The 17,597-nt window shown below is 35.2% G+C and overlaps 2 protein-coding genes across 2 annotated transcripts; both read right to left on the reverse strand.

The window, feature by feature from the left end:
- Window positions 1–2,269: 2,269 nt before the first annotated feature.
- On the reverse strand, window positions 2,270–5,994 carry LOC136223960 (uncharacterized). The gene is made up of 8 exons (XM_066012139.1): window positions 5,281–5,994; window positions 5,066–5,113; window positions 4,924–4,983; window positions 4,619–4,706; window positions 4,324–4,457; window positions 3,551–3,662; window positions 2,874–2,990; window positions 2,270–2,504 (listed from the first exon to the last, which is right to left on the reverse strand). Exons 1-4 carry the CDS (start codon window positions 5,854–5,856, stop codon window positions 4,632–4,634), a joined length of 759 nt encoding a protein of 252 aa, XP_065868211.1. The 5' UTR covers window positions 5,857–5,994; the 3' UTR covers window positions 2,270–2,504; window positions 2,874–2,990; window positions 3,551–3,662; window positions 4,324–4,457; window positions 4,619–4,631.
- A 6,633-nt stretch (window positions 5,995–12,627) lies between these two features.
- Window positions 12,628–17,078, reverse strand: LOC136223480 (uncharacterized). Its single transcript, XM_066011505.1, has 9 exons — window positions 16,425–17,078; window positions 16,222–16,269; window positions 16,074–16,133; window positions 15,511–15,600; window positions 14,769–14,882; window positions 14,577–14,656; window positions 13,888–13,999; window positions 13,313–13,441; window positions 12,628–12,918 (listed from the first exon to the last, which is right to left on the reverse strand). The coding sequence occupies exons 1-8, from the start codon at window positions 16,998–17,000 to the stop codon at window positions 13,313–13,315; spliced, it is 1,209 nt and encodes a 402-aa protein (XP_065867577.1). The 5' UTR covers window positions 17,001–17,078; the 3' UTR covers window positions 12,628–12,918.
- Between the last annotated feature and the right edge of the window lie 519 nt (window positions 17,079–17,597).

Raw genomic sequence — 17,597 nt, forward strand, 5'->3', positions numbered from 1 at the left:
GATGAAATATTTTGAATTTTTTTTTGTCCAGCTCAAACAAAAGATAGTATTTTAAAAATTAACGTTTAATTATATGTTTATGATATGTTACTAATGAGTGATAAAATGTCTCACATGTGAAGTTTAAATGACAATATTCATTACCAAGAAAAAAATTTGATGAATTATTTCTCAAATCGACCCAACTCGACAATGTTATGGGTAAATTGCGCCGTTTTAAACGTTAGGGATAAAATTGCTCACCTTATCCCCAAATTTTAGAAATAATATTTTCCGGTTTCCATATCAATTTCCTTCCATGCATCATAGGATATATTTGACTTGAATCACTATTTAACCCTTGATCTATATTGCACAGAAACATAAACTAACACCAACAAATGTTATTTCTATAAAAATATACCTAAGAAACAATATCAAAAACTGAAAAGAAACGGAAATGGAAATGAACGCAGAAGCGCTAGAAAAAAAGAGTTTATGTGCAACATAGCTCCGGATATATAAAAATATATATTTTTGCTTCTGTCGTGACCTATTATTTTGTGATATTGACCCTTATTAACAATGTTTGTGTTTGCTACCCAGTCTATTATTTTGTGACATTGGCTCCTCATAAAATCAATCATGATAACATCTGCATGTTATCTTTGGGGCGAAATAGTAAAAACTCGCGAATAAAAGGACATGTTCGTACAAAACCTGTTAAAATTGCTATACTTCGATTCTGCTTATTCTTTAAATCCATTTGCACTAAAGTAGTCGATGTTTCGGTGATTCAGAATGTACAAACTGACCTTATCAATACCCTGAACATTCTGTGCATAACTTAACTATCATATGCCTAAAGTTCTTTGGAGCCTTCTGAGTGCAATTATTAGAAGCTGAATCAATCTCAGTATTTTTACACCTTATCCCCAAATTTTAGAAACAATATTTTCCGTTTTCCATATCAATTTCCTTCCATGCATCATAAGATATATTTAACTTGAATCACTATTTAACGCTTGATCTATATTGCACAGAAACATAAACTAACACCAGCAAATGTTATTTCCATAAAAATATACCTAAGAAACAATATCGAAAACTGAAAAGAAACGGAAACGGAAATGAACGCGGAAGCGCTAGTAAAGAAGAGTTTCTGTGCAACATAGCTCCAGATATATATAAAAAAATATTTTTGTTTCTGTCGTGACCAATGTTTTGAAAACCGGACCGGACATTGAACCGGTGAGACAACTGGTTCAAAGTTCAATAGGTTCAACCGGATAAAAAAATAAATAAATATATATATAAAAAATAAAATGATGTTTCATTGAACATAAAATTAAAAATTTCATACATATAATAAACAATTCTTAAGTTAACATATTAATTAAAAATTAAAAATCATACAGATAATATAAAAGTTCACACATTGGTAACCAATCCTTAATTTAACACATTAATTAAAAATTCACACATCTAGAATCAAACTCATAGTTTAACATAATATTAAAATTAAAATTAAATTAATTAACACCAATTATTAAAGAGGTTGTTCTCTACCTAATTTTTAAATTTTTTCCTTAATTCATTATTTTTTTCAAAAAATGGAAAAAAATCAGGGTCAATCCGGTTCACTGGTTCAACACCGATTCACGGTTCAACCCCGGTTTGATGTGGTTTAATATAGTTGAACCTGTATAGCTAAAACCGGACCGGACACTTGACTGGTTCGCGGTTCGACCGGTTCGACCGGCCGGTCCAGTCCGGTTTTCAAAACACTGGTCGTGACCTATTATTTTGTGATATTGACCCTTGACTTATTAAAAATGTTTGTGTTTGCTACACAGTCTATTATTTTGTGACATTGGCTCCTCGTATATAACAATCAATCATGATAACATATGCATGTTATCTTTGGGGCGAAATAGTAAAAACTCATGAATAAAAGGACATGTTTGTACAAAACCTGTTAAAATTGCTATAATTCGATTCTGCTTATTCTTTAAATCTGTTTGCACTAAAGTAGTCGATGTTTCGGTGATTCAGAATGTACAAACTGACCTTGTCAATACCCTGAACATTCTGTGCATAACTTAACTATCATATGCCTAAAGTTCTTTGGAGCCTTCTGAGTGCAATTATCAGCAATTAAGTAGTCATCTAACAAAAAGATTGTCCAAAAACTCCTAATAACAGCAAACCGAAACCACGAGTCAACCATGTAAAACAGAGATAACACCCTAATACAATGACCAATTATCTCTATGAAACAAGTAAAAACTGAGGAATTAAAATAGCATAGCAAGAATCACAGTTAAATCCATAGTGTATTTGCAGGCACAACCACGCTTTGAGGGCTTCAACTGCCTCCTCGGTGTACAGTACAGTAGCGGGGCAAACTGTCTTCAAAGTAAAACAACAGAACATGAGCATAAATCACACTTCTACAAACTAAAGGTCATTCCCAATTTCTTTTTCCAGGCCAGAAGTGGCAGAAACCCAACCCTGGAAGCCCCCTACAAGTCATCAAAGTAAAACAACAGAACATGAGCTGCTAAATCTAAAGGAAATTAGGGAAAGAGAGATCAGCAGATTTTATTATTATTTGTTATTTTACAAAAAAAAAAAAACAAAAAAGATCAACTTTGTGAAAAGTCGAGTTTCATGTAATTACGAAGCTAATCAGTTCCATGAATTTACAAAGCTCCCCGAACTTATTTAAATAACATGATTAACTCCCTAAGTCCATATGGAAGAACATGTTTAAAAGAAATAATAATAATTTTTTTTGAATCTTAAAGGGATTTGTATATGACTACAAATGAAAAAAACAAATTATTGCTCTTGCTGTGTATATGACTAGAAATAGCAAGCATTGGTTATACCTATTTCTTGCATATAAAATAAATGCAGGAGACAATCGCAGCAGCAGCCACAGCAACACCGGGTAACATGGAGCCTGATGCCACTGGCATTTCCAGAAGCTCCCTCAGATGCTTTTCCTGTTGAAAGTGGAGGAATAACTCACACTCACCCAAAGTATTTAATCTCAACTCTTGAGTTTTTTTATTTCTTACGCACACAAACCTAATGGCCAAAGACCTATTTACACTACTCCTAAATGAAAAAATCATGTATTTAAACAACTAAATAATAACCATACGTTTTACCTAAAAATCTAGTAAAGTTTCTAGATTCTAGATATTAGTGGCACAAAATCTAGATAATTTCGCTCACTTGAATTATCTACATTTTTCTTCTTCTTTTCTAAACATAAAAATAAACTCTTTCAAATTCTAGAATTATTCAAAATTGGTAGTGTTATTAATGCTACAATATCCTTCTCATCTGGATCCTTAGGGATCAAATTAACTTGCATGTTCCCAAGGGACATGATTAAATAAATAAATAAAAGTATAAGAGCTTAATCATTTTGCAAAGAAGACTGGCACAACACATCTATCTAATAGTTTAATTAAGGATCTATAAAGACATACCAATTTCATAATATTCCCAACCTATTACTTAAAAGAAAAAACTTAGAAAGCAATTGTTCACCAACCTCAATAGGCTGTTTCCAGCACTTCTTAATTCCCTGCAAATGCCCCTTCCCAACAACTGCAACCACTGAACTATGTTCACGAGCAACTTTCAGTAGATTGAAAGACATGATCCTACAAGTGAGACAAACACCAAATGAATAATGGAGTTTGAAATGGGTTTAGCAGGATTGTTGCAGTTAAAAAGTTGCAAACTACAGCAAAAATATGGTTTGCAATTTTGAGTGGGTACTGGCATATCACCAGAAAACCCTATGTTTGTTTCATGCAATGAAGTGTCATACGTAATAACACCATTTCTTTGCTTACTATATGAACCCAACATAAAGACCGAATCATCTTCATTTATTTAACTACCACAAGTAATCTGGAACAGAACAAGCTCCTTCACAGACATCAAAATATAGAGGTTTTTTTATTTTTATTTTTTATCAAATGTCGTTATGTCTTGCATGTATAAACTTATGCAGGATTGGACGGAAAAAGTATTCTCATAGCCTCCTGCTCAGTTATCATATCTCACTTGTCAGGTATAATTTGTGAGAGGTAGGAAGTTACACAGCTTTGTTTGAACTAAACACAAATCACAAGCGAAACAAATAGGCAAAGCAGGCACTATAATTAATGGCAAATCTAGCAGCCTACTTCTAATTGCCTCATTCTTATACCTTATTTTTCAGATCCAAAAGGAAAGAGATGGGAAGTTGCAAAACAAAAGGCTATACTTGAACTAAACACTAATAACAAATGAAAATGTTGGGAATGCAATACTGACTGGTCTCGCTCATGCACAAGGATCTCGAGCAAGCACTTGTGCCAAAAAGCCCTTCTTGATTGAAAAAGCATAAGGCAGATGGTCTTTAACTTAACCCAAAGAGGCATTCTCGCCCATAGCCTCCCAAGTGTAACCTGTTTCAGTCAACACCAGTTAAATTTTTTTTATTAAATTGATCAAATTCATAAAAATGTGAGAACTAAATATAAAACGATTTATCTATCACATCTTATGCTCTTGCTTCTAATGTGCAGAAGAAGGCAGTTCTAGCAAAAAATCAACAATAGCATCTTACTATTTGATCCCGATCACCTAAGACCACCATATGCTCTTGCTCCTTCAAAACCCGCACGAAATGCAGAATGCCTATACTTCTGAACAGCCTATAAATGTCAAATATCATGCATTAGATACTTTGAGAATATATCAAATATATCAAACTGCAGAGTAAGAAAAAACTGAAATGGCAATAAAGAAAATCATGTCTCCCATAGTCGGCACCTGCTCAATTAAAATTGCACATATAAGAATTTGAAAAGTGAGTGAAAAATTATGCATGTTAGTACAGAAACAAACAAAAAAGTAAGAAATGATACAGACCTCTAAATTTTGAGAAGTAAGCACATCCCGCCGCTTAGGACATAACCCAAGAAAGACAACCTATAGCCAAGAGACAGTAAGAATTGAAAAAGTAATATTACATCCACTAAATCAATTATACAGAGTCTCAACATGAAATCACCTGAGGTTTCAAGAATTGTATCACAGCTTTAACTTCTTCACATGATTCCTGCAATAGGTTTCAAGAATTGTATTGGGAATTTAACAATCATTTCCTGGATTACTTCAGTCTATAAGACCAGGGCAATCAACACATACATAAAGCGTTTGTTTTTCTCAGCATTCAAACCGAAATTCAAATCCGAATTAAACAAAGAAATAAAGATCCACCCTCACCTGCGAACCATGACAGGTGCCAATCAAATACACGTCGCACGATCCACCCTCAACAGTTGACTCGCACGTCAGAACCACCACGTTTTTAGAAAGTTCCTCCGGTAGCTCCCTCCTTTCCGGCTCACCACCACTAACTGCAACTTCACCGTGTTCCTCTCTCAGCTCAGCAGCGACATCAACAATGCCCTCACTTAAAGGTTCCATATTCGGATTAGGGTTTTCGATGTGAAAAAAATCTTCGGAAACAGGAGGCGGGCCCGATGATTCCGGGTGATACGGGTCCATGGCCGGAGTGTTAAGTTCGTGCCTAAGGGTATCGATGGAATTGGTTGCAAATGAGCCGATTTGGGAGAATCTCGGAGACGAGAACTGAATGTCGTTGGAGGTGAGGGTCTTTTGAGGGTCGAAGGAACCGAATCCGATAGTGCCAGCTACGAACCGGTGTAAGTCCGGCGAATTCACTCCGGTGACAAGGCGAGTTGGCCGATTCATATATTCGGCACGAATTTCATCAATGCAAAAGCCAAGTGACCCTGTCATAATCATTCCGGTGACGAGGCGAGTCGACCGATTCATAATGTTGCCCAGAGAATTTCAGAAAAGAATACTGATAGAGTATATTTCACGAGTGAGCACTGCACAACTAAATAGCCATTTTACCCAACAAACCCACTCAAGCTGCCAATCAGGTCAGGTGTATACCCTCTCTCTTCTAAAAAAACATTAAGGCCTTGATTGGACGAGGAGTTTAGGGGAGTAAATAAAGGGAAGGGAAGGGAAGGGAAGGAAAGTACTAACCTTATCCTTATTTGGTTGGATGGTAAGGGTTTATAAAGGTTTGTACCTTTCTCTTGTTTGGAATGAAGGGTTTGTAAGAGAATGAAAAATTATAAAGTGACTAAAATGTTTCATTCAATTAATTATATATATTAGTTACTTCTCATATAATTAAATCATATTACTTACAATTGTTTTTAATTACATATCTAAATAACAATTATCCAATTTCATATATTATTTATTTAAAAATCTAATAAATTTAAAAAATCTAATAAGTTATAGTATAATTTAAATTAAATTACGTCTATCAAAAAAAATTAAATTATAAAATATATATTTTATTATTTTATTATATTTATATGTTAATAATATTAATAAAAATAATAACTATTTAATTTTTATATCTATTAAATTATAATAAATTGTTAATGAAGTTAACTTTTAATATAAATGAATTGTGAAAAAATATATTGGTATTGGTATGGGTTTGTTTGACAATCACAAATTGGCTTTTCTTTTTGTGGTAATGCACCAACAAAAAAAACAATGGGATAAATAATGTGTCTTGGTATTAGTTAATTTTAACAAGGGTAATAATGGAAAATGAAATTTGTAACCCTCCTAAACCCTCCAAATTGGTGGGTTTGAAAATTGAAACAAATATATATAAATCAAACCCTTCCAAACCCTTCCCACACCCTTCAAAACCCTTACCCTTCTAAATTTATATCCTCCAAACAAGCAAACCCTTCCCTTACTAACCCTCCCAAACCCTCCATCCAATCAAACTCTAAGGTGCAAAAATACCTTCTAAACTCTAAACTCTCTCTCAATATATATATATATATATATATATATATATATATATATATATATATATATATATATATATATATATATATATATATATATATATATATATATATATATATATGCATGTGCTGCCTGTAGAATTTACTCAGCTTATAAACTGTCAAAACCTAAATTGAGTAAATATTGAGTGCTGAGTTAGAAGCTGACTAATCAAGTGTCAATTCTCAACTCACAAGTAAAGCAGTATTAGTCAGCATAGTACTAACACTATGTTACTTAAGAATCAGTCGTGCTGACCAACACGCTAAGTTATCAAACTCCTAAAATAACTTTAAGTCAGCATAATTAAAAGCGAAAAAAAAGTTACATTAGTTCCTAACCCCCCCCCCCCCCCCCCTTGGAACTAATTACACGGGACCAATAGTTTGCCAGCCGAAAAACAGGGGGGTCTTGGCATTAGACATGCTAAAGACAACAATAAGGTTTTACCTATGAAACTCCTCTGGAGAATGTAGCAAAACCCCTCTTCTCTATGGGTCCGTCTGCTTTATGGCAAATATAGAAAGGACAAAATCTTTGGGGACCCAAAAGCGAGAGTGGCCAATTGTTCCTTCCTTTGGAAAGGGCTCAGTGACGTTTTTGCAGAGTTCTGCTTAGGAGTCGGTCTGGAAGTGGGCAATGGGAAGTCCATTAGCTTCTGGTATGACACCTGGATTGGAGATAGTCCTCTTATTGATCTTTGTACCTCCCCCCCGCCCTGTAACTTCCATAGCTGGAGGATTGCGGATGTGATTGATTCTGAGGGGGAATGGATGTGGTCTAAATTTGAGTCCTTCTTGAGCCTGGAGACCCTTCTCAGAATCAGGGGTGTTAAGGTTAGTATCCTTGAGGAGGACCAGGATAAGCATCGCTGGAATCTGACTAATAATGGTGCTTACTCTTGCAAGTCTGCTTTTGAAGCTTTTTACCTTAGTGGAGTCGACCCCCTCTCGGATATCTGGAAGTCCATTTGGGCATTGAGAGTCCCGTACCGTATGCGGAGCTTCCTGTAGCTTGGGGTTAAGGACAGATTGTTGACGAATTCTGATAGACATAGAAGGCATCTTGCTGAGTCTGGAACTTGCAGTAGATGCAGAGGCCAAATTGAAACTGTTTGTCATGCCCTCAGGGACTGCCCTAAAAGTAAGGAGGTCTAGCAGAAAGTTCTCCCGCAGCACATTCTCATTTCCTTCCTCTCCCACTCTGAGAAGGACTGGTTCTCAGACGGAGCTAAAGGTAAGTTACTATCTAACATTGAGAATGGAGACATCCTCTTTGCTATTATTTGCCATCATCTCTAGAAGTGGAGAAATGAGGAGATCTTTGGTGAGAAGTCTGTGTTTATTCAAAACCTTCCAGACTTCTTCTTAAAAAAGCTCCATACTATCACTGACAGCTTAAAAGTTGACCCCTTGCCAGTTCCACCCAGAATAGAGAGGTTCACCTTGTTGGTTGGTGTAGGCCTAAGGAAGGGTTGGTTAAGTTAAACACAGATGACTCCTGCCTCAACAGTGGTAAAGTAGCAGTTGGGGGTGTTCTCAGAGATGCGGAGGGTGCTTGGCTGTCTGGGTTCACCCATAACCTAGGGTTGGGTTCCTCCTTCTCAGCAGAGATTTGGGGTATTCTTACTGGAGTTAAGCTTGCCAGAAATCTGGGTTTTATAAAGCTTACTGTTGAGTCTGATAATAAAGAGGCGATTAGTATGATTTCTAACAATCATGCTACTTGTCTTAATAGTCAGAATCTTATCAAAGCTATCAGAAGTTTTGGCTCCGCCTTTGATTTCTTTGAGTTTAGCCACATCTTTAGAGAGCAAAATCGGATCGCTGATAGATTGGCGGCTGCTGGTCATGAAGGGACGTTAGGGGTTACTACGCTTTCCGATCCTCCTATCTTTCTGAAGTCTCTCCTCTTAGAGGATAGAATCGGGGTTAGCTTTCCTAGGCTGATCCCAGTCTAGGGTTTTTTTGTTGTTTTTCTTTTCCTGTTTCTACCAAAAAAAAACACGAGGGTTTAAATGTTATATTATATTTGTCATTTGGATGCGCGACATGAACGATAATAGATTTATCATTAGCGACTCGCGTGCATAACTTGAGATGTAAATGACCAGTCTTTTCTCAAATATCTTTTGAGAAAGCTGCAACGTGAAATTACAATATTTCCTTCGAAAATAACTCAAATCCCCAAAATCGTATTGGGTGAAAAAACCCCAAGGTAGTTTTACTTCCTTATCCCAATCTAGGCACGTTCTTTGGAGCATATGTTCTTTTTATGATAAAAAAATGGTGTTGTTAAACCCAGCCCCAAATTCTCACCCCTAGCCCCGTGAAAAGATGAAAATACCCTTTCATGGATTTTAGGGAGGAAAAAGCTATTTTTTTTCTCTCTCGACACTCGGGCGTGTGGCTATCACGCGTCACCGTGTGGTCGGGCGTGATAGCCCCACGCCTCATCGGTGAGACTGGGGTTATCACGCCCGAACACATGGTGAGGCGTGATAGCCACACGCCCGCGTGTCGGAAGAGCAAAAAAAATAGCTAGTCCGCTATTGAATTAAACCCCTAAATACCTATTATGTAAAAAAAATAGTCCGTTGTTGAATTAAACCCGTAAAAAAATTAGTCCGCTATTGAATTTAACCCGTAAATACCTGAATTAACAAAATAAAAATTTAACTAAAATTAACAAAATAAAGATATAAATTACACTAAATTAATCTAAAAATTTAACATATAAATTATAATCAAATTAATATCAAAATTCCACATATAAATTAAACCCCAAATTAATATAAACATTTAACAATTTAATTAAAACGTAAATATAATTTTTTTTTTTTAAAAAAATTCAAAAACCCCTCGGGCGTATTAACATCACGCCCGAACCATAGGTCGGGCGTATGAATATCACACCCGACCTATGGTGCCGGCGTATGAACATCACGCCCGAACCACATGTCGGACGTGATATTCATACGCCGGAACCGTAGGTCGGACGTGATGTTCATACGCCCGACTGCGATTCCGGGGTTTTTAAAAAATCACCCACAGATTCAATTTTTAAGCTTAAATAAAAAAATAAAAATGGTAAATCTTATTATTTTCGCTTTTCCTTTACGGTTGTTGTTACACTCCATGTTTTGGTTCACAAATTAGTCCGGATTTAATCAAAGAGTGTGTATGGAATTTGAGAGGTTTTGTGTTTTTTTAAATTTTGGATAAATGGTAGTTTGGTCTTTTTACGGAGCTAGAGGTGGAAATTCATGGCTGAGTTTAGTAATCCACTAAGTATTTAGAGTTTGAAATTAAAAATAGTTTTGAAAACATGAAATAAACGCTCTCAAACTGCTGTTTAATATTGATTTAAAAGCCCAAGTCCATAAAAATAATAGATGAACTGAGTCCAACCATCCCTATTTTAAATCTTGTATATGTTTTGTACTAAATTGAGATTCATATTTAATAGAATTTTATATTAAAAAAATATAAAAAGAAATAAATAAATTGAAAAAGTATTAATTTTAAATGATTAAATGTCTAAATCACGCATCTCAATATAGTGAAACGGTGAAAAATCTTACTACAGTTAAACCTCTATAAATTAATAACGTCGGGACCATAAAATTTTATTAATATATAGAAATATTAATTTATCGAGTATAAAATTAGTGATATGGTCTAAATTGGGACCAGAAAATTTATTATTTTAAAAAGGTTATTAATTTATCGAGTATTAATTTATGAAGGTTTTACTGTACATTATATTTAATTTTTTTTAATTTAAACTACTATTTATATTTAATTAAAGGTAGTCTAAATTTCTATAAAAAAAACAAGTAGTCTAAATTTTAGAGACTATAATTTTACGCACGTGTGCCCCTTATCTAAGGAATGGAGAGGTGTAGTTGAGAAAAAAAATATATTCTATAGCAGATAATGGTGAATTGCAGATTTCTCACAAAACAAATTTGTACCTGAGTAAGGGTAACAGGAGAATGTCTCTACCTAAAGGGAAAATTACAAAATTGGATTAAATCAAAGATTCATTTATATATTTAACCAATTTACTCAATTTACTATATATCTAGACTGTTATATATTTAGACTGTTTTTTTTTTGTGACTGTCCCAAAATACCATCAATGTGTTTGTAATTTTACGGCCTAGTGGTCTCCCTTCCGTCTGACTTCGCAGATTCTAGCATATGCGAAGTTTGCGAAACTAATGTTTGGTTTAGTTGATGATTTTAATTAGCATATTTATAGCCTGCGATGTTAATGTTTAGTTTAATTGATGATTTTAATTAGCATATGCGGAGTCTGGAAGTTGTATATAACAAAAAATGTCAAACAACAACGGATTCTAACATTAAAATCATAACATTATCAAAATTTACAACAGGATTGTCACAATAACAACATTAAAATCATAACATTATCAAAATTTACAATATTGTCACAATAAACTCCTAACAAATCACTTCAAAGTGAACGTAATGAATTTGGATGGAAATTTCTCTCTTTAGAGGACGTCCAGACTTTTTGGGATGATAAATGGAAGTCTAGACTTTTTGGGATGGACGTTTTCCATTGTGCACGCCAAGATTGGCACAATTTCTCCTATCGAATCATTTTAAAGTGAATGTGTCAATCTTGAGATAAGTTAATCCCTATACAGGAAGGAAAGTCATCTCCCCTGCAGCCCAGTGCGTCGCCTTCCAGAAAGGGATGTTACATATTCAACCACATTCAGAAAAAATTAATCGTGTTAGGTAGGAAAAATGACGATTTTGGCTTTCAGGAAATGAGGATTAGCGAAACATGCGAATGTAAATGTGCAGGGAAGATGGTGATTTTACTTAGCGAAGCGATGCTTTTGTGAAGTCTGCGAAATTTGAAACGTGACGATCTACGTCGCATATCGATATTTTCGCGAAGTCTGCGAGTGAAATCGTGAACTTTTCTACTCGCAGACTTCGTGAAATAATTGATTCACTAAGTAGATCTTCACGTTTCAGGCTCTTTCTCATCGCATATCTTCGCGAAATCATCGACTACGCGAAGTAATTTTCTGGAAAAACACAGAGAAAACAATAGACACTTACATTTTTCACTTCTTTCACCCTTAAAAGCGACAATAACAATATGATAAATTGAGAAAAATGATGGAAATAACGTAGAATAATCATTTCTTTGATGGTAACAAGAAGAAAGAAATCAAGGAACGAACAGGAACAAGCAGATGAAGAACCATGCCTTCATTTTCTACGATTAGGAAGATGAAGAAGAGAAATAAATAGTGATTTGAAGAAATGGTGCAAATTTCATGCAATTAAAAAAAAGATAGGAAGATGAAAAGTCTAAGAATCGTTAATAGAAGAGCAACCAACTGTTCGCGCAACCACCAAGGAGAAGGGAGAAGATGAAAGATTAGGGGTATTATGGGAAAGTTGCACAAAAACAATCTAGATATGTAGTAGATTGAGTAAATGGGTTAAAATATATAAAGTTTCCCATTTGACCCAATTTTGTAATTTCTCCCTACATAAATTATGTTCACCGACAGAAAGTCACCTACAGATTGTTGCAACAACAGATTGTTGCAACAGACATACATTTTGCTTCTAAAAGTATGTAAGAATTCTCCAACAGAATCACCTATAAATGTCACTGAGATTTTAATCCTTCTTTTTTGTAAAATGTATTAATAAAAGTAATTTTGGATTGAAGGGAACTCTACGTATCTTTCCAAACCATAAACCATTATGAAGCTTCCACTTCGCATTTAACAAATTACGTAGTCACAGTAAGAAAAAGATTGTCCAAAAACTCCGAAAACAGCAAACCGAAACCACAAGTCATCCGTCTAAAATAAAGAAAACAGAGATAGCACCCTAATACAATGACCAATCATTTCTACAAACTAGAACTCATTCTCTTTTCAAACTAAATTCCCAATTTCTTTTTCCAGGCCAGAAGTGGCAGAAACCCAACCTTGGAAGCCCCCTACAAGTCATCAAAGTAAAACAACAGAACGTGAGCTGCTAAATCTAAAGGAGAGGAAAGTAGGGAAAGAGAGATTAGCAGATTTTATTATTATTTGTTATTTTACAAAAAAATAAAAAACCCATCAACTTTGTGAAAAGTCGAGTTTCATGTAATTACGAGGCTAATCAGTTCCCTCAATTTACGAAGCTCCCCGGACTTATTTAAATAACATGTTTAACTCTCTAAGTCCATTTGGAAGAACATGTTTAAAAGAAATAATGATATTTTTTTTTTGAAACTTAAAGGGATTTGTAAGGGAAGTTTATTATTATCTGTTCAAAGGTTTAACTGATGAAAAAACAAATGATTGCTTTTGCTGTGTATATGACTAGAAATAGCAAGTATTCCTTACCTATTTCTTGCATCTAAAATAAATGCGGGAGGCAATTGTCGCGGCAGCCACAGCAACACTGAGTGACGTGACAACTGAAACACCAGTTTTCTCCGATGGCATTTCCATAAGCTCCCTCAGATGCTTTTCCTGTTGGAAATGGAGGACTAACTCTTGAGTTTTGTGTTTCTTACGCACACAAACCTAATGGCCAAAGGCCTATTTATATTATTCACTTTTAACCACATATTTAAACAACTAAATAATAACCATACATTTTACCTAAAAATCTAGTAAACTTTCTAGATTCTAAATATTAGTAGCACAAAATCTAGATACTTTCTCTCACTTGAATTATCTACATTTTTCTAAACATAAAAATAAACTCTTTCAAATTCTAGAATTATTCAAAATTGGTAGTGTTATTAATTAATAGTGCCAGTAACAAACTACTTACCGGAGTATCTCAACACATGCACCAACTTTTCTCTTACAATAGAAATGCAACTTTTCTCTTAATTAAAGACATACCAAATTCATAATATTCCCAACTTATTACTTAAAAGAAAAAACTCAGAAAGCAATTGTTCACCAACCTCAACAGGCTGTTTCCAGCGCTTCTTAATTCCCTCCAAATGCCCCTTCCCAACAACTGCAACCACTGAACTATGTTTACTAGCAACTTTCAGTAGATAGAAAGACATGACCCTACAAGTGAGATAAACACCAAATGAATAATGGAGTTTGAAATCGGTTTAGTAGGATTGTTGCAGTTACAAAGTTGCAAACTACAGCAAAAATATGGTTTGCAATTTTGAGTGGGTGCAGCCCCCATTTGGCATATCACCAGAAAACCCATGTGTATGTTTCATACAATGAAGTATCATGCTTAATAACACCATTTTTCTGCTTACTATTTGAACCCAACATAACGACCAAATCATCTTCATTGATTTAATGACCACAAGTAATCTGGAACAGAACAAGCTCCTTAACCGACATAAAAATATAGAGGTTTTTTTTTTATCAAATGTCATTATGTCTTGCATGCTAGATACTTATGTAGGATTGGACGGAAAGAGTACTCTCATAGCCTCCTGCTCTGTCATCATACCCCCTGAACTAAACACGCTATGTAGGCAGTTACACAGCTATGTTTGAACTAAACACAAATCACAAATGAAAGAAATACGCAAAGCACCCACTATAATTAATGGCAAAACAAAAGGTTATATTTGAACTAAACACTAATAACAAATGAAAATGTTGGCAATGCAATACTGACTGGTCTCGCTCATGCACAAGGGTCTCCATCATAGTGGGGAACTCCTTATTGAACTTGTCAAAAGCATCCATTTTGTTTGGCTGAAAATTGGCAAAACAAAATTGGTTTCAACTAAAATTAAGCAACAATATGGAATTTATACTCACACTAACAAGCATAATAGGTAATACGGCAAGCAATAAGAAAGTTCACCATTTTGCTAAGGTCGTCGGGGCTTGGTTGAAAAACCGCGTGCAAAAGGAAACAGTAGAAGAACTTTATCTTATGCCAAAGAGGCATTTTCGCCCATGTCCTCCAAAGTGTAATCTGTTTCAGTCAACACCAATTAAATTTTTTTTATTAAATTAATCAAATTCATAAAAATGTGAGAACTAGAGTTAAAACGATTTATCTATCACATCTTTGTGAAAAGTTCCAGCACCACAGTTGCTACCAATAAATGGTGAAAGAAATTCATAGATACAGGGTAGTCAACCTTAACCCTAGATTAAGAAAGTATTATACTTTACTTATTTCCATCCCAACTTTTCATGTTTTTCTTCAACTCAAATCTATTCAGGATATTAGTGGATATTAGTGATTGTTGCTTCCGCAGAGTATTTAACCAATTTTTCATTACAATCTCGTGATGAACCTTCATGGAGGTTGTATTCAGTTCTCTCTCAAAGAGATGGAACATGGATAGCAATATAATGAGTTAAGCTGATAAAAGTGTTTAGGTGTTCATGATCGGATTGCTTCATTTTGAGTAAACTTGAGCTAAAACTGCACTTTCATAGAGCTCAAACTTCACAGTTGAAACACATTTCTTCAAGCAAAGATTGACAAACTTAATGACGCCTGAACCTTTTTGATAACAACTTAAAAATCTTGACAATTTATCTAATGTATAGAAGAAGGCAGTTCTAGCTAAAAATCAACAATAGCATCTTACTGCTTGATGCCAATCACCTAAGAAAACTTCGCCACCATATGCACTTGCTTCTTCAACAGCCACACGAAATTCAGAACGATTAACCCCAACCTGATACTATAAATGTCAAATATCATGCAGCAGATACTTTCAGAATATATCAAATGTATTAAATGCTAGTTTCATTGACGAATATAAACAATGATTCTGCAGAGTAAGAAAAAACTGAAATGGCAATAAAGATAATCATGTGTGCCTTGGCTTGGCACCAGACAAGAAGTATTCCAAATAGGTTAAGATGCTTCTTCTTCCAACTCTCAATCATGTCTCCCATAGTCGGCACCTTCTCAATTAAAATTGCACATATAAGAAAGTGAAACCTAAAAGTAAATGTTAAAAAATATCTTGGTTGTTTTTTGACGTTTCGCCAGACATAAAAGGTGAGTTGCAGTACAATGTTTAAATGACTACATTTAATAAAGACACCAAGCCATCTTTGACAGCGAAAGTGAGTGTAAAAGTTCTTCAGAAATTTATGCATTTTAGTACACAAACAAACAAAAAAAGTAAGAAATGAAACAGACCTCTACATTTTGAGAAGTAAGCAAATTCACCCGTTGACAACATAACTCAAGATAGACAACCTACAGCCAAGAGACAGTAAGAACTGAAAAAGTTGTTTATATGAGATAAGTAGAATAAGTTGTTTACAGAGAGTCAAAATGAAATCACCTGAGGTTTCAAGAATTGTATTACAGCTTGAACTTGTTTACATGATTCCTGCAATAGGTTTCAAAAATTGTGTTAGATTATTCCTGCACACATATTGAAATTATACTATCCAGAAAAGATCTATTTTGTAATTTCAACACACCATATTTCCTTTGGTTTTCTCAGCATTCAAATCCGAAATAAACAAAGAAAGATCAATTCACCTCCGAACCATGACAGGTGCCAATCAAATACACGTCGCACGATCCACCCTTAACAGTTGACTCGCACGTCAGAACCACCACGTTTTTAGAAAGTTCCTCCGGTAGCTCCCTCCTTTCCGGCTCACCACCACTAACTGCAACTTCACCGTGTTCCTCTCTCAGCTCAGCAGCGACATCAACAATGCCCTCACTTAAAGGTTCCATATTCGGATTAGGGTTTTCGATGTGAAAAAAATCTTCGGAAACAGGAGGCGGGCCCGATGATTCCGGGTGATACGGGTCCATGGCCGGAGTGTTAAGTTCGTGCCTAAGGGTATTGATGGAATTGGTTGCAAATGAGCCGATTTGGGAGAATCTCGGAGATGAGAACTGAATGTCGTTGCAGGTGAGGGTCTTTTGAGGGTCGAAGGAACCGAATCCGATAGTGCCAGCTACGAACCGGTGTAAGTCCGGCGAATTCACTCCGGTGACAAAGCGAGTTGGCCGATTCATATATCCGGCATGAATTTCATCAATGCAAAAGCCAAGTGACCCAGTCATAATCAATCCGGTGACAAGGCGAGTCGACCGATTCATAATGTTGCCCAAAGAATTTCAGAAAAGAATCGTGATAGAATATATTTCACGAGTGAGCACTGCACAACTAAATAGCCATTTTACCCAACAAACCCAGTCAAGCTTCCAATCAGGTGTATACTCTTTCTCTCTCTTCTGTAAAAAAAAAAAAAGTTAAAAATGTTGTAAATGTGTATCTCATTACTATTGAGTGTAGCATATATATATAGAAATAGCAGGGGTATAATGGTCATCCATTACATTATTTATAACACTCCCCTTTGGATGTCCATTATACAACAATAAGTAAATGCGTTTGGGGATGCTACCTCATTAAAAACCTTACCAGGAAAACCCAGTGGGAAAAACCATGGTCAAGGAAAAGAGTGCAGCACGCATTTACTCCCCCTCATGAATACATAGCTAAAAATCTTTACAACGACGCAATCCAATGCGATAAACTAACTTCTTGAAAGTAGCAGTTGGAAGCGCCTTGGTGAATAAATCCGCCAAATTGTCACTTGAACGAATCTGTTGAACTTTCACATTACCATTCTTTTGTAGATCATGGGTGAAGAAGAATTTTGGTAAGATATGTTTCGTTCTATCTCCTTTAAT

The sequence above is a fragment of the Euphorbia lathyris genome, chromosome 3, assembly GCF_963576675.1.
Source record: "Euphorbia lathyris chromosome 3, ddEupLath1.1, whole genome shotgun sequence".
NCBI classification, from domain to species: domain Eukaryota; kingdom Viridiplantae; phylum Streptophyta; class Magnoliopsida; order Malpighiales; family Euphorbiaceae; genus Euphorbia; species Euphorbia lathyris.